This window comes from Mesoplodon mirus (assembly GCF_964341445.2).
Source record: "Mesoplodon mirus genome assembly, chromosome: 9".
Lineage (NCBI taxonomy): Eukaryota > Metazoa > Chordata > Mammalia > Artiodactyla > Ziphiidae > Mesoplodon > Mesoplodon mirus.
Window position 1 is genome coordinate 109,539,643 of NC_138985.1, and position 20,460 is coordinate 109,560,102.

Genomic DNA, 20,460 nt, shown 5'->3' on the forward strand with positions numbered 1-20,460 from the left:
GACCAGAATTCTGGTGTTAGGGATGGGGGGTTCTGACCCCACAGTGAAGGTCCATTGGGTTTAGGGAAGGGTTTTGGGGCCCATAGGACACAGTGTGGAGCACCGTGTCGCCCCACGCCCTCTGTCTGTGCTTCAGCCCTCCCCTGAAGTGTCACCACGGTGATGCCCAGCAGGCACTGCTCTAGGTGGGTCAGCCTGCCCAGGGGCGCGTGGAGGGCCTGGGAGAATGGCAGCGGGCACTCTCCTCCCCGTTCCTGTGTGTGTTTGGGCACAGAACTGGTCCATAAACCTGTTGATGGTGTGATTGAGTGTCTCTGGGGCCGTGCTGAGCGAGGCCTCCCACAGGGCCCTCGCCAGGCCAGGCAGGGGACTATCACTCCCCGCTTTGGGGCGTGTGCTCTGAGTACACACACATGCGCACGTAAACATTTAACAGAGACAACGCTTATCCCCACCCCACCCCTGCCCGTGCTCTGAGATAAGTTAGCCCCAGACGCCCCCTTTCCTGTCTGGGGTCGGTCTGATTTATCTGCTCCCTGAGTCCCCCACGTGGACGGGAAGGCGGCGGGTGAAGCCCGGCCAAAGGGGTCAGCTAGGGCACTGGAGTGTCACAGGTCCCCAACCTCAGGGACACTCTGGAGGAGGAGGCACACAGCCAGGAAGCTGCCCGCTGGAGGCAGGTGCCTAGCCGCGCCGACCTCACGGGGGCTGGGGGCGTGCCTGCCGTTGGGACTGCGCGTCCTTCCACCACTCTCCCCTCTCCGGGCCAGTGGCCATTCCTTGCGCGCCCCCTCCCTCCTTCCCTCCCCCCCCCCCCACCAGGGCCGGGCTAACCCCTTTCCCGCTCTCCTGTCCCGTTCTTCTCCCCATTCCGTTCCTCCCCTCTCCCCCCCTCTTCTCCTGCTGGGAGTGGAGATTGCATTTCAGTTGCCATTTGCATTCCCAATCAATCCGGACTCCGCAATTAAGCCGGCTGGCGGAGCTGGGAGGGAGGCGGCGGCGGGAACGGGTCCTCTGGGGGCTGTCGCCTCCGCACCGCTCCCATTCCGCCCCAGATTGCTTCCTGCTCCGCCGTGCGCAGCCGGCCGGCCAGGGAGGGGAGCAGGAACCCCTGGAGCTCACTCTCCCCCCTCGGAACGGGCTGTGAGCGGGACGGAGGCGCCGGTAGGGCAGGGCAGAGCGGGCCGGGCTGGTGAGAGGCGGGCTGAGCCTGTGGGCGCGGGTCAAGCCCCAGCGGCCGAGATCGCTCCTCCCACGCCCCCCTCCCGGCACGCCTCCCACGCCCTCTGCTAACGAGCGTCAGAGCAGCGTAGGGGCGTCATTACCGCCGTCCGCGGCGCCGGGCCTCCTCCCGAGAGGGGCCCAGGTGAAGGAGGAGGAAGAGTTCTGGGTAGAAAAGGGCTTCCCGGTTACACCGGCCTCTTCGGCATCCTGGCTCCTGATTTCCTGCTGGGGGGCGGGGAGAGGGGAGCGGGCCCTGGAGGTGAGTCCGCGCTCCCGAGGAGACTGAGGCCCAGACAGTGACACGACTTGCTTGATGTTAAGAGCTAATTGGGGGCAGAACGGGGCACGGAGTCAGGTTTCCCTTTCCCTTGACCAGGAGCCGGGGCTGGACCAGGAGGGAACCTGGTGAAGATGGAGGGACAGAGGAGGGAGGGAGGGCTCAGGTGTGAAAGACTTGAGAACAGAGGCTCTTGGGGAGCAGGTGGGAAAGGAGGGAGTGAGATGGGGCGCAGGCGAGCCAGCCGCGACGGCCACTCCCAGGGGAGCGGGGTGGGCCTGGGCCGCCTTCTCCAGAGTCTGGCCAGCAGTCCTCAGGGCCATGGTCCACAGTCAGGGGAGAGGCAGTGGCGGAACTGTTTCCACGTTCCTCGCCTGTGAGCGGATGGCTGCCGCGCCCAGAGGCTGGGCGCCAAGGCTCCTTCGCGGACCACGAAACAGGGGCCCCGGTGGCCTTCTGGGCTGTTCCAGCCAACCTGTTGTCTCGTGAAAGTCCCGTTCACACCCTTGGTCTTCAGAAGCTCTTTGTGAGGAAAAGGGGACCAGGTAGCAGCAGCAGTGTCCTTAGGTGGCCTACGACTCAGTGGCCTGACTTCCCACAGCTGCATCTGCCTTTGGGGGCAGGAGGAGGAGGAGAGGGGAAGGGAGTGGGGGAGCAAGGATGCGAAACACCTGTGAGAAGTGGGACTGGAACTAGGGCCCTTTGTTATCCCCACGCAGTCCCTGTTGTGGGCCGGGAATCCCAGCCCACCTGTTTGTTAGCCTCATCCCCCTAGGGCTGAGCCTTCCAGTAGGAAGCCTTAGCGGGGGAGGGGGTCATGGAATTCGGGGTTTACCCCCCACCCTCTCTCACAGTGAATCTCTTGACCCCCATTTCCGGCTTATCTGAGGGCAGGGCCCTCCCCTCCTGTAGGAGAGGCCGGCACAGGGGCTCTGGCAGCTCCTTTGCGACCCGCTGGGGACCTGGCGTGCTGCCCGCTCTCGCCCAGCCGGGGCTGCCCCCCAGGAGTTCTGTCTAGGAATGTCCGGGGAGCACTGCCTCTTCTCAGCCCTCCTGAATTTGGGGAGGGGGCCCCACAGGGGTGATGCCGGTCCTGGGGCACCTGCCGCCTGTGCACGTCCGTGTCCCATCGCGACCCGAGCTCCATCCTCGGCCGTTCTCCCGTGCTGTCTGCTGTTTCCAGGCGAGGGCCAGTGGGTGAGGGACCGTCGGGGGTTGTCATCAGCGGAGGGCAGCAGAGGCCGTCTGGGGTGTGGGTGGACGTCTCGTCTGCCTCGGTGAGGTCTACCGCCTGCTCGCAGCACCTCCGACAGCCACACGGTCTCGGCTGGCTCTTCCCCCCCGTCCACCAGCTGTTCCCCGAGTGTCTGCTGCATCCCAGGAGTGTCGCAGTGCTGAGGGTGTCGAGGAACAAACAACACGCCCAAATCCCTGCCCCTGGGGGGCATCTAACCTCCACGCCCAGTGTCTTATCAGCTCACACGGGAGATTTGGTTGCTGGGCTATATGGCTGGGTCTTCCCACTGCCTGCCTTGGGGGAGACTGGGCCATTCTGGGGACAGTTAGGGGCCTTTCTGCTCTATTCGGGGCTGCCACAGGGGGTAGGAGGCCCGGGCCCTCCTGAGGTCGCTGTGCTGTCGTTCCACCCTATGCCTGGAGACGGTGGGTGGGAGCATCACTGCTGGGAGGCCATCTAAACCCCCACCTCCCGTTGCTGACGTAGGTCCACAACCTGGGGGAGAGGACACCCCCCTGCCATGGGACGGTGTCCATGGTAACTGGAGAGGTGGGCTCCAGGCTGCTTCCTGAGGACGGTCAGGGGCAGCCAAGTTCCATAGATGGGTTCATCCACCTGGCTCTCCCTGGTTCAGTTTTAGTCCCATGTGGCCTCTCCATGCAGATAAGCACAGTGACCCGGGAGGACGGGGGGCGGAGGATGCTGTGACTTGTGGACACTGAGACCTTCTCCATAGCTGTGACGTGTGGGCCTGGCTTCTGTCTCTGATCCGGCCTCTGTCCTCAGGGCATCCTGCTCAAGCGCAGTGGCAAGTCCCTGAACAAGGAATGGAAGAAGAAGTACGTGACCCTGTGTGACAACGGGCTGCTTACCTACCATCCCAGCCTGCACGTGAGTCCGGGGGGCTGCGCCTGGGGAAGGCTGGGCGCGGAGGACGAGAAGCGGACGTGGAAGGGCTGACTCCAGGTCCGGAGGGAAGCGACCTTAGCTCAAAAAGACCTTTCCTCGAGAAAGGGCCTCGCTTTGGTGGCTTGGGAGTTGCACAGATCCTGAGACCGAGGCCCAGGCTGAACACTGCACGAAAGCTCTGAGTCTTGGCTGAGCCCTTTGTGTTTTTCACTTTTTGTTTTTGTTTTTTTAAAGGGATGACCTTGTCACTCCCTTTCGCTTTTTTATTATTATTATTATTATTATTATTGGCTGCGTTGGATCTTTGTTGCTGCGCGTGGGCTTTCTCTAGTTGCGGCGAGCGGGGCTACTCTTGGTTGCATTGTGCGGGCTTCTCACTGCGGTGGCTTCTCTGGTTGCAGAGCACGGGCTCTAGGTGCGCGGGCTTCAGTAGTTGTGGCACTCAGGCTCAGCAGTTGTGGCTTGCGGGCTCTAGAGCGCAGGCTCAGTAGTTGTGGCGCATGAGCTTAGTTGCTCCGCGGCATGTGGGATCTTCCCGGACCGGGGCTTGAACCCGTGTCCCCTGCATTGGCAGGCGGATTCTTAACCACTGTGCCACCAGGGAAGTCCCGGCCGAGCTCTTTGGAGTAAACTCACCCCCAGGGACAGTCACCTCTGGGCTAGGCTGGTGTGCGAGTCAGGTTCTACATCCTACACTCTAGTTGTTTTAAGAGCTGGATTGGGCCCGTTTACATGGAGTTGCTCAAGCTGGGGGCGTCGGTGTTGCCAACAGTTGTGTCTCGGGGAGCCGCACTATTGGGGTTACGCCTGGGCTCCTGGGATCATGCGGAGCGAAAGGGCAGTTAAGCCAGGACTGCTGGGGTGGCGGGCCTGGACAGGCCCCCTTGGGAGGAGGAGCGTCGGGGGCACTGTTGGTAGGGCAGAGGGGTCTGGAAGGGTGTGGCTGATGCCCGGGGAGGGGCTGGGGCACGGTGACAGGAGCGTGGCCCCCGTGGCCGCTCCCCCACCATTCCTCCCTCCTCTCCCCTCGCTGCGTGGCTCCAGCGCACAGCTGTCCCCAGCATCCATCTCTGTCACCACCCTGCTGTGGGGCTAATGAGTTCTCCCGTGAAGCCCCTGAAGCGCAGCACGTGGGCTGGCTCCACCCCCTGCCCGGAGGCCCCAGGCCTACCTCCGAGGGTCCCTCTCCGGCCTTTGAATCTGCACAGGTGTCAGGGGTCCCCGACCTGAGACGTGCTGGGGTCCACGGTTTGGCCATAGCTCCATCCTGAGAGCACCACCCAGGGTGGCTGAGAAAGCTCACAGGCCTGGTTTGGGCCTTTCCAGTGAGGCCAGAGCCCAGCCTGGCCCTCTGGCTGCCTCTGGACCTGGCCCTTCCCCTCAGCTCGGGGCCTCTTACTCCACAGGGCGGGGGCTGGTGCCATGATACTGGGGCCGAGGGGGGTTATAGACGAGAGGCCACGGCCGGGGGGCCTTGGGAATTCAGCACAAAGGCTCCTGGGTGCCGTCCTCTCCCCCGTTCTGGCCTCCTCCTCACCCAGGACCTGGTCCCGCCGCTGAGTCCACGCAGGACAAGAGGCAGCAAGGCTACTGGCAGAGCCCTGACGAGAGGCACCGTGTCTTAGGGATCGGGGAGCACCCGCGGGTGCAGCGCCCCTGGCCACAAAGAGCAGGACCCCAGTGTTTCCCAGCAGAGAGGGTCTGGGCCCTCCTGGCTTCCAGCGCCCACAGCCCAGGCAGGACACACGTGGCCCTGCCCAGGCACCTCCTGGCTGCTGGGCTGGGAGCTGGCCTGAGGCCTCTGTTTCCCCACCTGTGTGGCAGTGGCCTTCACCCCACCTCTGCTGCGTCCTTACCTGTTTCTCCTGCTTCACGCTGCCCCCGGCTGGGCCCACGCCCCAGAGGGAGGAGGGGAGGGATGGGAGCGGGGTCTCGGCACAGGGAGAAGAATGCCCGGTGTTGTGTTCGGTTTTGGTTTCGGAAGGGAAGGTAAAGGCCCGGGGGATTGCTGTTTTTACACACAGCTTAACCAGGTGGAGAGCAGAGGCTCGGTGGGCTTTGCCGGATCATCAGTCACCCAGCCAGTGGCTGGGCTGAGACTTGGCCCACGACTTTGAGTGTTGCCCAGAGTTTTCTCTACATGCCAGGAGCGCCTCCCTTCGGGGCTGCCTGAGTCGCTGGAGAGTTACCACTGGGGCAAGCAAGGTGGCTGGTGGGTGTGGTGGGGGCAGCCGGCAGCCCACGTGCCCGGCCCGGCTGGGCGGCGGACGCTCTCGGAGTCCCGTCCAGCGCTGTGCTGCCCGCGAACTGTGTGTGGCTTAGTGTGTCTGGCCCGGGACAGGGTCTGGCGGCAGGCGCTTCCAGGCTGTTGCTGCTTTCTTGCGAGGTGAATCGAAGAGGCCACCGGCTCTGCTGGCCCCGCCTGGGCCGCAGGACGCGGTGCGGAGGTTGAGAGCACGGCCTCCCCATCCGTCCGCCCCTCACTGGCTGCCCTCTGGCTCCGGGGTCAAAGTGCACATCCTTCCCCAGCTCCCCACATGCTGGATGCCCCAAGCCACCAGCATGCGCAGATGGCAGCTTCCCTGCCCTGTAGATGCTTCTCATTCAGGAGGCGAGAATCAGATTCGAAACCGTGGTGACAGTGAAAGCACGGACTCGGCCCCAGGGCCCTGAGTTCCCTCCCGACAGAGGCTGCTCGCCTCTCGGTTTCCATCCTTGGTGGCCGCCGCACTCCTGTTGCTAGCTCTCCCACCTCCGTCCCCCTTTGCCGTGTTTTCCAACCTGAGCAAGCTTCCCAGCTGCCAGCAGTGAGCAGGGACCCTCCGTCCCCGGAGCTGCCTGCGTCCCTTGGAGGCGCCCTCCTGTTAGGGAGCCAGAGAGGAAGGCCCGTCCGGGAACTCCTGGCCTAGCCCGGCCTTGCCCAGGAGACCCGAGGGCAGCGGTGCTGGGGACCCGCCTCCCGACGGAGGCCGGGCGGGCTGGCGGGACGGGATGGGCCACAGAGGAAGGGCTGGGGGGCAGGCCTCGAGCCTCACGCCCAGCCCCTGCCTAGCCCCAGAGAGCCTGCCACAGCCTCTCCCATTTTGCAGCCAGCGAAGCCATTCACACAATCACCTTCTGTTAATTCTATCTGCAACATCAATTAAATTGTTTGTAGAAACTAATTGAATGTGGCTTAATCACACATCTTAATAGCTTTCCACGCTCTGAACTCGTTGTTAATTCCAGTAATAAAACGAGATGAGAACGCTGGCTGGGTAATTAGCGAGGAGGTTGGGGAAGAAATTGCTGTTTGATGGTGGGTAATAAAGGCAGCCGCGGTGACCGCTCTCCCAAGCAGCCGCTCCCACGGCCACTGCCGAGCCCCCCGTTCTGCTGACGGAGGGAAACGCTGTTGCTTTGCCCCGGACGCCCCGTCCCTACTGCTGCCTTTTGAGCTCCTGCCGCACTCTCCTTGGGGCCGGGCTCCGCCTCTGGGCCCGGGCCTGCAGCTGGCCAGGTGCTGGCCTGCTCCCCACACCCCCCGAGCAACCAGTGCCCGTCCGGGGTGGTCAGAGATGCTGAGGGCCACTGCTTTCCCCTTACGTTGGTTGCTGGCTCCTTGGTTCTGAACAGGGTCCCTCCGTGTGGCTCTTTTTCTTGGCCTGGGGTCAGCTTCTCCCGCCGTGTCCCAGCCTGGTTATCCCAGGGCTGTCGTGGGCCCTGAAAACTGTTGCAGCTGCTGTGACCTCCTTGTGAACTAGAGCAGCCCAAGCCCCTCCCCCAGGAAAGGGACTGCAGCTGTGCCTTCGGCCCGGCCTGCTGTTGACAGTCGTCTGGAGCCGCTGAGCTAAGATGTGACTGTGTGCAGGGTCCTGGGTGCGTGCGGAAGCCGAGTGGGTGGGCTGTCGGGCCAGGAGGGTGGAGTCACACGCTGGATGCTGGGCCGAGAGCAAGACCAAAGGGCCAGCGGCCACTGGGTGGGGTGGGCCAAGTTTGCTGGAGAAGGGACCAGGGGGACGGAGCCCTGTCAGCACTCAGCAGCGTGGGGGTGAGAGGTCGTTGGAGGGGAGAGGGTCCTCCCGTGGGTGGAGCCCACCCTCACCGACTTCTCGGTGATGTTGTTCTGTGCTTCTGAGACATGAGGCAGACCCCCTCAGAGTGGAGGGTGCCTGAGGCCAGGCACCTGGCACTGTCCCTCACGCAGGACTAGGTGGTGGCGGGAGGGCACGGACGCAGCGCAAAGCTGCAGGGAAAGGAGCTCCTCTCCTCCGGCTGGCTATGCCCTTGTTGGCTTTCTGAAGAGCCATCTGCCTGTGAAGGTGTCAGAGCTGCTTGGAGAATAAAGAGTGAGTACAGGCCTGGCCAGGCCTCCGGGAGGCGGGCCTGACTGGTGAGGCCAGCGTGCTAGCATCAGCGATGCCCCGTCCTCCCCACGGTCCTTCTGCGACTCCTGCCACTGGCCCTCACGCTGGTCCCCTGATGACCCGCCCTGCGGTGAATTCCAGCCCGACGCAGCAGTGCAGGAGCAGGGCTGGTGCTGGGTGCTCTCTGCTTCCTTGTTCTCCCTTCTCTTCCTAACGGGAAACTCCCACGTTCGCTTGGCTCCTTAGGGCCAGGTGACCCCTTTCTACTGGATGTCCTCTTGCTCATGCACAGAGTGAGGGCAGCCTCCGAGCACCTCGCCAGCCCGCCCTGGCCCTGCTTCCCAACAGGCAGCAGTCCCCATCGGCTCTTTTAAGCAGAGGACATTGTCCCTTTTCCCTGAAGCTAAAAGTTGAGAAGGTAGGAGAACACCTGGGTGACCAGGAGTGATGCTCCAAGTGGGTAGGGTGAGAGGGTTGGGGCCTGGAAGGACACGAAGACTCTGTCGAGCCAGACGCTCAGGGAAGCGCCCTGGACGCAGAACATCCCAGAGGCTCTCTTGAGGGAGGAGAGGCCCCCATCCCGAGTCTGATCGGTGGAATTCTGGCACCAGCTTGTGCCCCCGGGAAGGAGCTTTTGCCACATTTTGTGGAGGACATTTGCTGAGAACTGCCCCAGAACTCGCTGGTGCCAGGGGCAGGGAAGCAGGAGTCAGCAGCCTGGAAGGAGACATCAGAGCAGCAGGGAGAGCAGGGCCCAGGCCGGGCGGGCTTTAGGGCAGCCAGGCAGGCAGGCAGCCAGAGGGCGAGCAGGGCTGTGCTCTGCGCCACCCGCCTCCCGCGCCCCCCGGCCCCTCCAGGTGCCACTCCCTGGGGTGGGGCGGTCCCAGGCCGAGGTCGAGACAGCGGACGGTGGGGCTCAGCACCCAGCGGCTCCCACCCTCAGGGTCCCTCCCCGCTCATTCACTTCAGGGCCCTGTCGGTACTGACTTGAAGGCAGGGTTTGCTCCTGGGCCGAGGAGGAAGTTTGCCTTCCGTGCAGAGCCTTGGGAACCCAGAAAGCCTGGGCTTGAATCTGGCTGTGTCACCTGATTGTGTGACCTGGGACAGGTTAACCTTTGTAAGTCTCAGTTCCTTCACCCGCAAAGTGGGCGCAGTAACACCGTCCTGGTTGTCGTGACGATCCTGTGAGGCGGTGTATGAAATGTAGACGCGATACACAGCTGTGGCTCAGTGGACGCCTGGCACGTGGCCGGGTGGGCGACGTGACGTCAGTGGTGGTTACTGTTCCTGCCGCTGGGATGCTCACCCGTATCTGTGGAACCGTGGACTTGTTCAGTATCCGTAAGAACAGCGAAAAGAACCAAAGGCTTCCCTTTAACTGTTCAACAGATATTTATCGTCAGGTGCCATTCTAAGGACTGGGGGCTGCTCTAGGCTTTGTAAGTTCTCAAAGTCCCAGGTGGTGGTGGGAGCTTCTGAAAATATGGCTGAAGTCCTTGGTGACCAGCCAACCGGGGCCCGGGGCAACCCAGTCGTCCATATCCCGTGGAGCCTGTCAGCTCCTCTCCTCGGCCACATGCCCTCTCCCCCTAAATCCCATCTTGGTTTATTCAGTACTTGGCCTCCTTTGCGTTGCCTCCTGAGCCGCCTTCCCTAAAGGAGCCCCGAGCCTCAGCTCTTGGCTCTCGACCCTCTGTCGCACCTGCCCCGCTCCCGGCTGAGCCCCGCACCGAGCCGCACGCGGCAGCCTTGGAGGTGTGCTGTGCGCGCCACAGAACTTGGGCTGTCCCCCTCCTCCCTCGCCAGCAGCACGGGGGAGAGACCCAGGAGCTGGGAGGGTCAGAGGTGAGGTGCTGCCGAAGAGTGACCTGTCCTAACGAGTCTTCCTCTGTCTTGTCCACGTGGCCTTAGGATTACATGCAGAACATCCACGGCAAGGAGATTGACCTGCTGCGGACCACGGTCAAAGTGCCAGGGAAGCGCCTGCCCCGAGCCACGCCGGCCACGGCCCCTGGCGCCAGCCCCCGGGCCAACGGGTTGGCCTTGGAGCGGAGTAGCGCGCAGCTGGGTGGGGGAACAGGTGAGGGGGCTGCTGAGGTGGGAGGGGGAGTGTGGCTGCTGTGGCCCCATCTGTCTGGGAGGGTGGGGCGCGCCGCGACGGGGCCCGGAAGGGAGGCGTGTGGGGCTGCGCCCCTCCCCAGCCAGGTCCTCGGGGCTCCAAACACGCCGGCCACCCGGTGTCTTGCTTCGGGATCAGCTCAGCCAAGCGCAGTTGCCAAAACGCTGCCCTCGTGAGGTTAGTAGAGGTGGCGGCCAGTGGACCGCCTGGCAGATCAGAATGGGGACAGATAGCCTCGTGCTGACAGGTGGCATCAGCGTCTGGAGCCGAGGCAGGTGATGGTGGGGACATGGGCCCTCTGGCACCAGGGCCACATCTCAGTCAAGTTTGCGGGACGGGCAGGGAGGGGACAGAGCTGCCTGGGGCGAACCTGGTCACCGTCCTCAGGTCTGCGGTGAGAGGCGGGGGGGGGTCTTTGCTCAGAGAAGACTGAGTTTAGAGAGAAGCTGGAGGCCGAGCGGACTCAGCCCCGTGTCCAGAAGAGGTGGAGCCTCCTGAGCGCGCTCCTTGTTGGAGGTGAGGGCCCTGAGAGGCCGGCACCCCGCCCTGCCGCGTGTGCCACCGCTGCCCCCGTCTGGAGGCGCTGCGAGGGGCAGGTGGCAGGCACCGACCCCGCTGGTGGAGGGGTGCCGGCTGCAGTAGATCTGAAGTCGAGACTATCCTCCCCATGTCGTGTGGATGAGGAAACAAAGGTTCGGAGAGGTTAAATAACTTGTTTGTAAAATCCCACAGGAAGTGGTGGAGCTGGGTTTGAACCTGCCCATGCCTGACTTGGGAAGCTATGTTCTGTCCTCTAAGCCCTTGAATTAGACAGAGACCCGCGGGTGGGGCTGCACTTGGGGGCGGGAGGCGGGTCCTGGTTGTACTGCGCGGGGCGGGGCTGGGGACCTCCCGGAGCTGCCTGTGGACGGGCTTGGGGTTTCTCAGATGACACCAGAGGGGTCATGGAGGGGGAGCCTTCCGTTGCAGGCAGGCAGCAAGGGGAAAGCTAGCTGTTCCCTCAGAGGGAGGGAAGCCCTAAGACACTCTGTCCTGTCACATCCCCGTCCCTGAAGACCTTCACCTGGGGAGCGGAAGTGGCGCGTGGAGAAGGGGGTGCGCGGCACACTCACCCACGTAACTGCCAGTACCCGCAAATGCTCGCCGCCGTCCCCGGAACACATGGCCAGGCGCCACCCGAGCCGCGTCCCCTCCGCCGCGCACCGACCTCGCACACACTCGCACATGTCTCCACTCACCGGGCGATGTTAACATCTCATTATCTTTGTTACTGTAATTACATTATCCGCTGCTTTATGCAGAATTATTCTCCGAGGACTAATTGATGGCTCCATGTTTAATTCATTAATCATTAGCATCAAATTCGACAATTACAGTGCACACTGATTGTGGGGTTGCAGACGTAATGAGGGGAGAATTAACAAAGAAAAGGGAAAGCGCTTGCCCTCCCTCGGGGTTTTGGGTTGGGGGGCTTGGGGAGGAACTTGGGCCTGTGCTGTCTTTGGGTGGGGCTGGGGGGAGGGGGGAATAAGATCTGGAACCCGGAGGGAGATGGAAGTGGGCGAGGGGTGGCGAGAAGCACAGCATCTGAGAAGTTAAGACCCGAGGCTGCTCCCCTGGAAGGTTTCCTGACGGGGGTCGGTGCAGGGGGACCCCAAGAAGGGCTAAGTTTGCAGGGACCTGTTAGGCAGGGTGGGAGGGGCTGGCACGGGTGCCACGCGTATGTTAACGAGCACTTAACTGTGTGTCTGGTCCTGCCTGGGGTGTTATGACAGATACAAGAGAACCACAAAACCCGCCCCCACCATTCAGTCTCGTGCTGTCCCCGGAGCGAGCGTCAGGGACGTCTGGCCTGTGCCTTTACCTTCTAGTGACTTCCGCGCACATCTTCCTGTCCCTTGGATTCCAGAAACTTGACCCTTGTGCTTGCGGGGCTGGTCCGGGGCCTGGTGTCAGCCGCTCGCCCCTCCCTCGGGCTTGTTCAGCTTCAGGGCCCATCTCTGCCTGTCACTAACGCCGGGCCCCCGGCCAGCTGCCCAGCTTTCAGTGCAGACCTCCCTCAGCCGTGGCCTTCTGGCCTCAGGCCCCACCCTGTCTCAGGTAGGCTGAGGTGAGAGGGCAGTGTCGCTGTCCGCGGCCGGCCCTGAGGCCGTTGCCACCATCTCCTCACGGGTGACTCGGGCCCGGGGAGGGCGCGCACTGCCGGCCCCGCCGCCCTGGGCTTGGCACTCCTGCAGCCTTCGGTTCCCCTGGCTCTGCTGTTCTTCCCCGATGGGAAACGAAAGATTAATTTTCTCCAGCCCCAGAGGATAATTACTAATACTAATTAGACATAATTACTTGAATTTGATACACTTATTCCTCGTCAGAATGGCAGCAAAGAATGGCACAGCAAATGGCATACGTGGCCTGGAACGGGGTTCGGGGCCTGGCCAGGAGGGGCGGGGGCTGGGATAGCGGGGAAACAGCTTGGCAGTGATGGGGGGACTGTTGCACGCACCCAACTTCTGGCTCCTGATCACAGGGAGGGGACACAGGCGTGGACCCTGGTGTTTATGGAGACAGGGGGGTTGTGAAGTCTGGGCCACGGGAGGCCTCCGGTTCTCCAGTGATCCTGGCCCGGTCCTGGTGAATCCAGGAGCCCGTCATCCTGGGTCAGTATCCTGCTGGGATTTCTCAAGCTCTGCCTGTAGCTGTACTTTCAGGAAAGTCTATGGATGCCCTTCCCCCGGCCTCCCCTCCCAGTTTGACCCTTCCCGCCCCCCAGGTGCCCCCCACTCGGCCAGCAGCCCAGCCTGGGCCGGCCCGCGCCCAGAGGGGCTGCACCAGCGCTCCTGCTCTGTTTCCAGCGCCGACCAGTGGAGTGAGGCTGCTGCCCTGCCCCCAGGTATGCAGGACCCGGTGAAACCGCAGAGGAGGGCAGCCGGGGAGGCCGAGATGGGCCAGGGGGCGCGGCGGAGCCCTCCAGGGCTTGTGGCAGAGCCAGTGCCACGCCTGGGGCATGGAGTTGGGGTGGCTGCCCCGTGCTGTCCCCAGGCCCGCCCCGCGGCTGGCGCTAGAGACCCTCCCTCTGCAGCTCCCTGCCCGCCCACCGCGGGCCCCAGGCAGCGCTGGCGGCGTCGCATCCCCATCAGCCCCCTGCGCCGCCAGCTCATCAGCCTCTCCGCGGGGGGGGGGGGGTGCGGGGGAGCGGCTGAGTGGGGAGGTCGGAGGCTGGGGGCTTGAAACACGTTCCGAAGGCGGCAGCTAGCCCGCGTGGAGAGGGGTCCCCGCAGACAGGATCAGGGAGCTGTCCGGAGAGGTGCTTTCTCCCCTGCGCTGCCCCTGGATAGGCTGAGGCCCCACCCAGTCTGGGTGGTCGAGAACTCTCCCTTCCCACCCCCGCCTGCTCTCCTTGGCCTCGTCGTCGTCTTCTTCCCTAAGTCAGTGTCTGTGCCTCGTCTTCCCCCGCCTCTTCAGCGAGCACCTCCACGCGCTCTCCTCACTCACCCGTAGCCCCACATCCATCAGCAGTCCTGAAGGCTAGAGGCAAATGGGTGCAGCCCTGCCCTCCTCTCCTAAGTGAGGATGTGAGAGGGAGGAGACTCCCTGGGGACCGGGCACACCTGCTGCTCCCGCGTCCCTCCTGTTGGGCAGCAGCGCTTTAGCTCTCCTCCCCCGACTTGCCTCCCAGAGACCCTGCCCAGGCCCGCATCCCAGCAGAAGCGCCAGCCCGGCCTGAGCTCTGACAGCAGGAAGCAGCTGGGCGCCCACGGCCCCGGGTCTGCGGCACCTGCCCGGCCCGGCCCAGGCCTCCTGGGTGTGGAGGCCCAAGAGGGCAGCCGGGGGCCCTTCCCGGGTCACCGTCCTGCGGCCTGTGCTGGCCTTGGTGGGGCCCCTCTGTTGAGTCTGGCAGGCGGAAGGCAGGGAGGGAGGGCGCGTGTCTGCCTCTAATGAAGTTTGACATTTAGTGGTGAGCGCGGGGCGGGGTGTGGGAGACGGGAGCTTGATTAGCGTGCTCTAATTGACAGTAATTAGGCAGCTCCCTGATTGTTTCTAATTCTGCTATTAATTGTGAGGAGCGGGGAGTGTGATTGAGGATAAATTTGGTGCCGAGCTGCTGGGTCTCCAGCCCCCCGTGAGCGAGCGCCTTCCGCCCTCCAGGCTGCAGAAGCCGGTTCCCTGCTCACCTCCACCCTGCCCTGCCTGCGGTTCCTACCCACTCCTCTCCACCCTCCCTTCCTCCAAGGCCGGGGGCGCCTTGGGGTCGGGACTCGGTGGGCAGACCCCTCCCAGGGTGCGGACAGGGCTGGGAGTGCCCCCCCTTCCCCCTGCCCCGGTCGGCCCCCCAGCTGCAGTTCAGGGTGGAGCCCCCAGCACCCCGGGCAGGGCCTGTACTGGCCCCCTCCCCTCTCCCCACACTCTCCACCTCTCCCTCACCAGCCAGTGGCCCAGCTGAGGTGCTCAGTTCCAGCCCCAAGCTGGAGCCTCCCCCATCTCCCCACTCCAACCGGAAGAAGCACCGGAGGAAAAAGAGCACCGGGACCCCCCGGCCAGACGGCCCCAGCACTGCTGCTGAAGGTTAGGGGGCCCCCAAGGGGAACCGGGGCACAGGAGGTGGGCAGCGGGACTTGGGGATGGTGCCTGAAGAGTCGCACCCTTTCTTCTGTATTAGGCTAAGCACCTCCCGATCATAATTTCCAGTAAAAGCAGCTCCACCACTCTGGGTCATCTCAACCTGGTATCTTAGAAAAGCTTTCTTCTGCCTAACTTAAACCCTTCCTGTGGAAACCTGAGCTTACTTCTTTTATTCTCACAGAAGGTAAAAGACAGCGAGCTGCTACTCCCGCAGCTCTTCCCGGGTGGTGCGGGCAGGACCTGTGTTTTCTGTGTCTCTTGTATCACCCGTTGAGTTTAAGCAGCGCTGGGCGCAAAACAGGTGCTTCATACGCGTGTGTTTGTTTGGCTGAGCCTCTCCTTAGTCTTCTTTAGGCTGAGGAATTCCAGCTCCTCAGGTCTTTTTCCATAGGTCCTTTCTCGTAATTCCTTATTAATCATAGCGCTGCTTCTGATTTTCCCCAGAGTATCTTCAAAATGCGCCTCTTCTCAGTGGTTGGAGTGTCTTTGCTACTAAACAAGGTGGACCTATGTTGATGCACAGTTGCTGGTTTCTACTCTGATGGTCAGGGTTAGGGGGCGTGGCTAGGTGGGGGAGATCATCTCTAAGGGAAGGAGCCACCTTTCCCAGCCAACCGGTGATACAGGGGTGCTCAGCGCTCACGGCACGGGGTGCACCTGTACCAGGGAACTGAACCCCACAGACTGTCACCGTCGTGTAGTTCAAAGATGGTTGGAAGCAAGGTGAGGTGGAATGGTGGAGCCTGGGGAAAGAAAGGTACGAGTTTCTCTACGAAGACAGTTCCGTTAAGGGCGCCTTAGAGCAGGAGCCCGCCAGGAGGACTTCCCTTGGCAGGGGGGCGGGGAGGGCATGGTCAGTGTCACTGGGGCGGGAGGCTGCCCTGGCAGGACGTGTGGTCTCACTTGGGCCTCCTTACAGGCCCCTGTCTCTCCAGCCGCACGACACACCCACACTGCTTGTTAGGAACTGTTCACCCACGGGGCGGTGACCATCGGGAAGGAGATCCACGTGGCTGTCTCCTGGGGGGCCTGGGGGAGTGGAGCTGGGAACAGCCTCACCACACTGCTTGGGAAGTGTCTGTCACTGCAGATGTCCTCAGGTTCCTATCTGCTCACACATCCGAGCTAGTCTGTGGAGGAAACCTCTCCTCCTCTCCCCATCCCCTTGCCCTCCCTGCCTGCCTGTGCCAGGGTAGCGGGGGAGGGGCCCGGCTCCCAGGAGCCCCACGCTGACGCAGTCAGGAATATTGGGTTTAATGAGCTGCAAAATGAGGCGGCTGCAGCTGACATGTACGGATGGTGCCCACCCCCGCCTTTGCCGCCCCCGCCCAGCACTGTCTCCTAACGCCCCATCACATCCTCCAGATACTCAGCTCTGCTTTCCCCAGGAAGCAACCCTCTGCTTTCCAGACCCATTCCCAGCAGTGCCAGGGATGCCAGAACCTCGCTTCCCCACCTTTTTCTCCCAGGCTCCGCAGGTGGCTAGGATGGAGGTCTGGGGGCTCCACACGGCTCTCTGCCCCCCGACTCCCCACAAGGTGCCCTGGAGAGAGTGGTCCTCGAGGCTGGGGTGGCATGTCCCTGCACGTGCGTGCCGGCAGGGGCCCTCTGCCCTCATGCCGGCGCGTGTCCCTGTGCCCACAGAGGCTGAGGAGTCGTTCGAGTTTGTGGTGGTGTCCCTCACCGGGCAGACGTGGCACTTCGAGGCCTCGACGGCGGAGGAGCGAGAGCTGTGGGTGCAGAGTGTGCAGGCCCAGATCCTCGCCAGCCTGCAGGGCTGCCGCAGCGCCAAGGACAAGGTTGGCCCAGAGGCCCGGGGCGGGTGGGCTCCCAGGTTGGCCTCGCGACTGACCAGCCACCCCTGCCTCTCGCCCCGAGGCAGACTCGACTGGGGAACCAGAATGCAGCTCTGGCTGTGCAGGCCGTGCGCACTGTTCGTGGCAACAGCTTCTGCATCGACTGCGATGCCCCCAGTGAGTGCCGGGCCGGCGGGGCCGGGCTCGTGGGGCCGGGCTTGCGGGGGGCTTAGAGAAAGCGCGACCAGCTTCGCGGAGGAAGCTCTGCAAGAGGCTTCTCGTAGGCCGAGAACAGCGGCGGGGAGGACCTTCCTGGTGGTCTCGCTCTGGTTGCCCGTGGGCTTCATCTTGCTTCCTCTCCGCACCTAGATCCAGACTGGGCCAGCCTGAACTTGGGCGCCCTGATGTGCATCGAGTGCTCGGGGACCCACCGGCATCTGGGGGCTCACCTGTCCCGGGTCCGCTCCCTCGACCTCGATGACTGGCCACCTGAGCTGCTGGCCGTCATGACCGCGATGGGCAATGCCCTGGCCAACAGTGTCTGGGAGGGGGCCCTGGATGGCTACGCGAAGCCAGGGCCCGACGCCTGCAGGTGAGGGCGGGGGCCCTGGCGCTGGCCGGCAAGGGAGGGTATGTGGGCGCTCCTGCCCAGTGGGGAGGACTGGGGGTGGGGCCGGGCAGCTGTGACAGGGCTGGAAGGGTTCATTAAAACCCCGCCATCGCTCTGCTTGGCAGTGGGCCCCTGGGGGTGCCCCTCCCCCTCCTGTCACTCAGCGCCTCACAACAACGGGCCCTTTCTCAGTGTTATCAGCAGGTCAGGGGGCCAGCGGGAGGCGCATGCGCAGGGCCCTATCGCTCTGTAGCGCGAAGGCCACGGCCTGAGCTCTGAGATGGGGAGAATGGGTGGTAGATAGGGTCGTGCATGGGCCCCCAGTGCAGGCCCCCGTCTCCTTTGTTCCTGCAGGGCCAGATAAGCTGCCACCCGAGCCCTGCCGGGAATCTTCCTGCCCTCTCGGCCCCCAGGGGCCTCCCCCGGAGTTCTCTTCCACTTCTTCCACACCCTCTGCACCGCCCGCTGCCCCCTGAGCCCCCCGGGTCCCTCAGGCTCGCCTCTGCGCCGACACTCTCTCTCCCTGCTGCCCCCTCGCCCCGCTGACCCCCGGCCCGGCCCTTCCTGTGCTCGCAGAGAGGAGAAGGAGCGTTGGATCCGGGCCAAGTACGAGCAGAAGCTCTTCCTGGCCCCGCTGCCCAGCTCGGATGTGCCGCTGGGGCAGCAGCTGCTCCGAGCGGTGGTGGAAGACGACCTGCGGCTGCTGGTGATGCTCCTGGCCCACGGGTCCAAGGAAGAGGTGAACGAGACCTACGGGGACGGGGACGGGCGGACGGCCCTGCATCTCTCCAGCGCCATGGCCAACGTCGTCTTCACGCAGCTGCTCATCTGGGTGAGTCGGGGCTCCCGCCCCGCAGGTGCCCCTGACCTCCCTGACAGCCTTCTCACCCCAGCCCTCTGAGAGCCGCCTCTCTGTTTTCTCCCCGGGAGCCCACACCTTTCCCGCCGTGTCCCACCAACCGTGGACACTGTGCTTTCTTCTGCAGTACGGGGTGGACGTGAGGAGCCGGGACGCCCGGGGCCTGACCCCGCTGGCCTATGCTCGCCGGGCCGGCAGCCAGGAGTGCGCAGACATCCTGATCCAGCATGGCTGCCCCGGGGAGGGCTGCAGCCTAGCCCCGACCCCCAGCAGAGAGCCTGCCAACGGCACCAGCGCCTCCAGTGAGCTGCACCGAAGCCCTAGTCTCCTGTAAGGCCCAGGAAGAGGGCATAGGGGCCACAAGGACTCCAGGGCATGAGGACCCACCTCCCTACAGGCGCTGGGAGAAACAAAGACACAGAGACTGAGAAGCAGGGACATGCATAGAGGAAGGAGAGGGAGACAGGAAGAGTCAAAGGGAAGAACTAAACGGGAGACACAGAAGGATCCGAGGAGACGCCGGGCTTGGAGCTGCAGCGGAGGGGTCGGACGTGTCTGGCCCCTGCCCTCCGGTGCCACTGAGAAGGGACAGGACCCTTTGGAGGTGCTGTGAGGAGAGGGGGGCAGGACCTCGCCCTCCTCCAGGTTCCTGCCTTCTCGTGCCGGCCCCCTGGGAGCCTCCTCCTAAAACGGAGCCTGGGCGGGGCAGACGCTGGGGGTGACCTGCGAGTCCCATGTAAATGTGTACATTGGAATATTTATGTTTGTGTACATATTTGGTGTGTGTGAGATGTGCCAATAAACCAGACTGTGTGTGTGGCCTTCGTCTCCCCTCTCATCTCCCTGCCGTTCCCGAAATGCCCCTCCCATCTCTCTCTTCTCCTTTGTCCCTGTCTTCTCATCTTTGCTGTACTCTACTTTAGAGTACCCCCTCCACCCACCCACCCCCGTCCAGGAGGCAGGCTGGAGGCTAGGTAACCCCCAGCCTCCTACGTGCGTGTCTCTCAGCCCTCTCTTGCCCAGGGGCATAGTTGGGTTTGTCAGCAGCACCGCGGTGAACCCTGCCAGGGGGAGAGACGAGCTCCGTGCTCCCCGCTCGAAGCTTCCTGCTGCTTCCCCCTGCTCTGCCGTCTCCACCCTCAGAATGGCTTCCTGTTGGTCTCCTCATTGTCATCAGTATTCTGTCCAGTGACCTCACACCACACCTGTGCTGCCCAGAGTTCACCCACAGAGAGGGCAGGAGCCCCGTCCCCCTAACTAGGTGTCTGGGAACCAGCCCCCCAGCCAGGGGTTCAGGGAGCCACGCGGGTCCGTGCCCAGCGGGGAGAGTTCTGGGGACGGGATGGGTTGAGTGGCAGTGCGTCTCTGGGGAACTCATCCCCAGGCTTTGCGTTTGAGGAGCGGGGAGGGGGGAGGTCACCGACGGCAGAACAGCCCCCTTGACTCCCACCAACCCCTGGCCAAATTGGAGGCAGAATCCAGGGCTTCTGCTTTTCCCTCGGACTATCCCTTAGTTATTCTAGAAAGAACCTGGGAGAAACCCCTCTGTTCCTGTTCTTGAAGGGTGAGAACTGCTAAGTTAGGGTCCCCACTCCCTAGGGAGCCCGTTGCTTCCCCCATTCCTGGAGCTGCTCTGCTGGTGGCCCTTGTACATTGGGTGTGGCGGGCTGGCGCTCTGCACGGCCCTTGCCCGTGTGTAGGGAAACCAACCAAGTAAAGCTATTCAGAGGGGAAACCAGATTTTACTGTCTTGGTCCACAGCCCCTTTTGCCAGGCTGACAAGAGGCTTAAACAAGGATAGGGGCAAGGATAAGGGCAGAATAGAGACAGGGCCGTGGGTGTGTGTGAGACTGGGTTCCTGGGCTCAGAAAATACTAGCAATAATCACCTCCAGGCTCCCCAAGGAAAAGAAGCCCCTTGGGTGGCTGAATGCTGCCTGGTATAGTTTAGGAGGCTTCAGAGGTAAATGCAGGAAAAAAGGGCCGATCAAGGCCTCGGTCTTGCCAGTTCTCCTCCCCGCACCCCCTTCCCCTCCCTGGGGGCCGAGCCAGAGGGCCTCGGCTCCAGCCCTTGCTAGACCTGCGGACACGGATTCCTGACAGCAAGATGACAACCGCTCCTGGGATCCTCGACCTCTGCCTGGCTTCTCTCCTAAAAAGAATCTCACCCTGTAGGTTCCGCATGTGGCTGAGTCAAAGGGTAGCAGACAGCCTTGATCTAGACCAGGAATGGGGCTGGTCCGGACTACATTTTTTCAGCCTGATTCTCCAGCCTTGCTGGAATTTAGCCAAAAGAGAGAGAGGACCCTGGCTGTGTGTGTCCCAAGCCAGGGCACCGTGCCACCACTGCTCGTGACCAGTCACAGCTCCAGGCTGCGTTCCGTTTGGTTGCCAGAACCAGCTAGGAGAAGAGCTGCCAGGGAAGGGCTGTCTCAGTCTCACTGGAAGAGGCAGGCAATAGACGTGA

General features: G+C 63.1%; 1 protein-coding gene across 8 annotated transcripts in view; it reads left to right on the top strand.

Annotated features, from left to right (window-relative positions):
- The window catches only part of AGAP3 (ArfGAP with GTPase domain, ankyrin repeat and PH domain 3), a 58,173-nt gene extending 39,364 nt beyond the window's left edge, over nt 1-18,809 (top strand). For 3 of the 8 annotated variants that reach the window (XM_082632105.1, XM_082632098.1, XM_082632102.1), the window contains 9 exons: nt 3,525-3,629; nt 9,905-10,073; nt 12,880-12,999; nt 14,535-14,672; nt 16,374-16,528; nt 16,612-16,702; nt 16,895-17,117; nt 17,712-17,967; nt 18,122-18,809. In XM_082632105.1, coding sequence (XP_082488231.1) covers nt 3,525-3,629; nt 9,905-10,073; nt 12,880-12,999; nt 14,535-14,672; nt 16,374-16,528; nt 16,612-16,702; nt 16,895-17,117; nt 17,712-17,967; nt 18,122-18,328 — 1,464 coding nt within the window. In that variant the 3' untranslated portion in view covers nt 18,329-18,809. Of the gene's footprint in view, nt 1-3,524; nt 3,630-9,904; nt 10,074-12,879; nt 13,000-14,534; nt 14,673-16,373; nt 16,529-16,611; nt 16,703-16,894; nt 17,118-17,489; nt 17,686-17,711; nt 17,968-18,121 lie in introns of those variants that run through there. The other 5 variants (XM_082632106.1, XM_082632101.1, XM_082632107.1 and 2 more) reach the window with 3 other exon arrangements.
- The last annotated feature ends 1,651 nt before the right edge of the window (nt 18,810-20,460 follow it).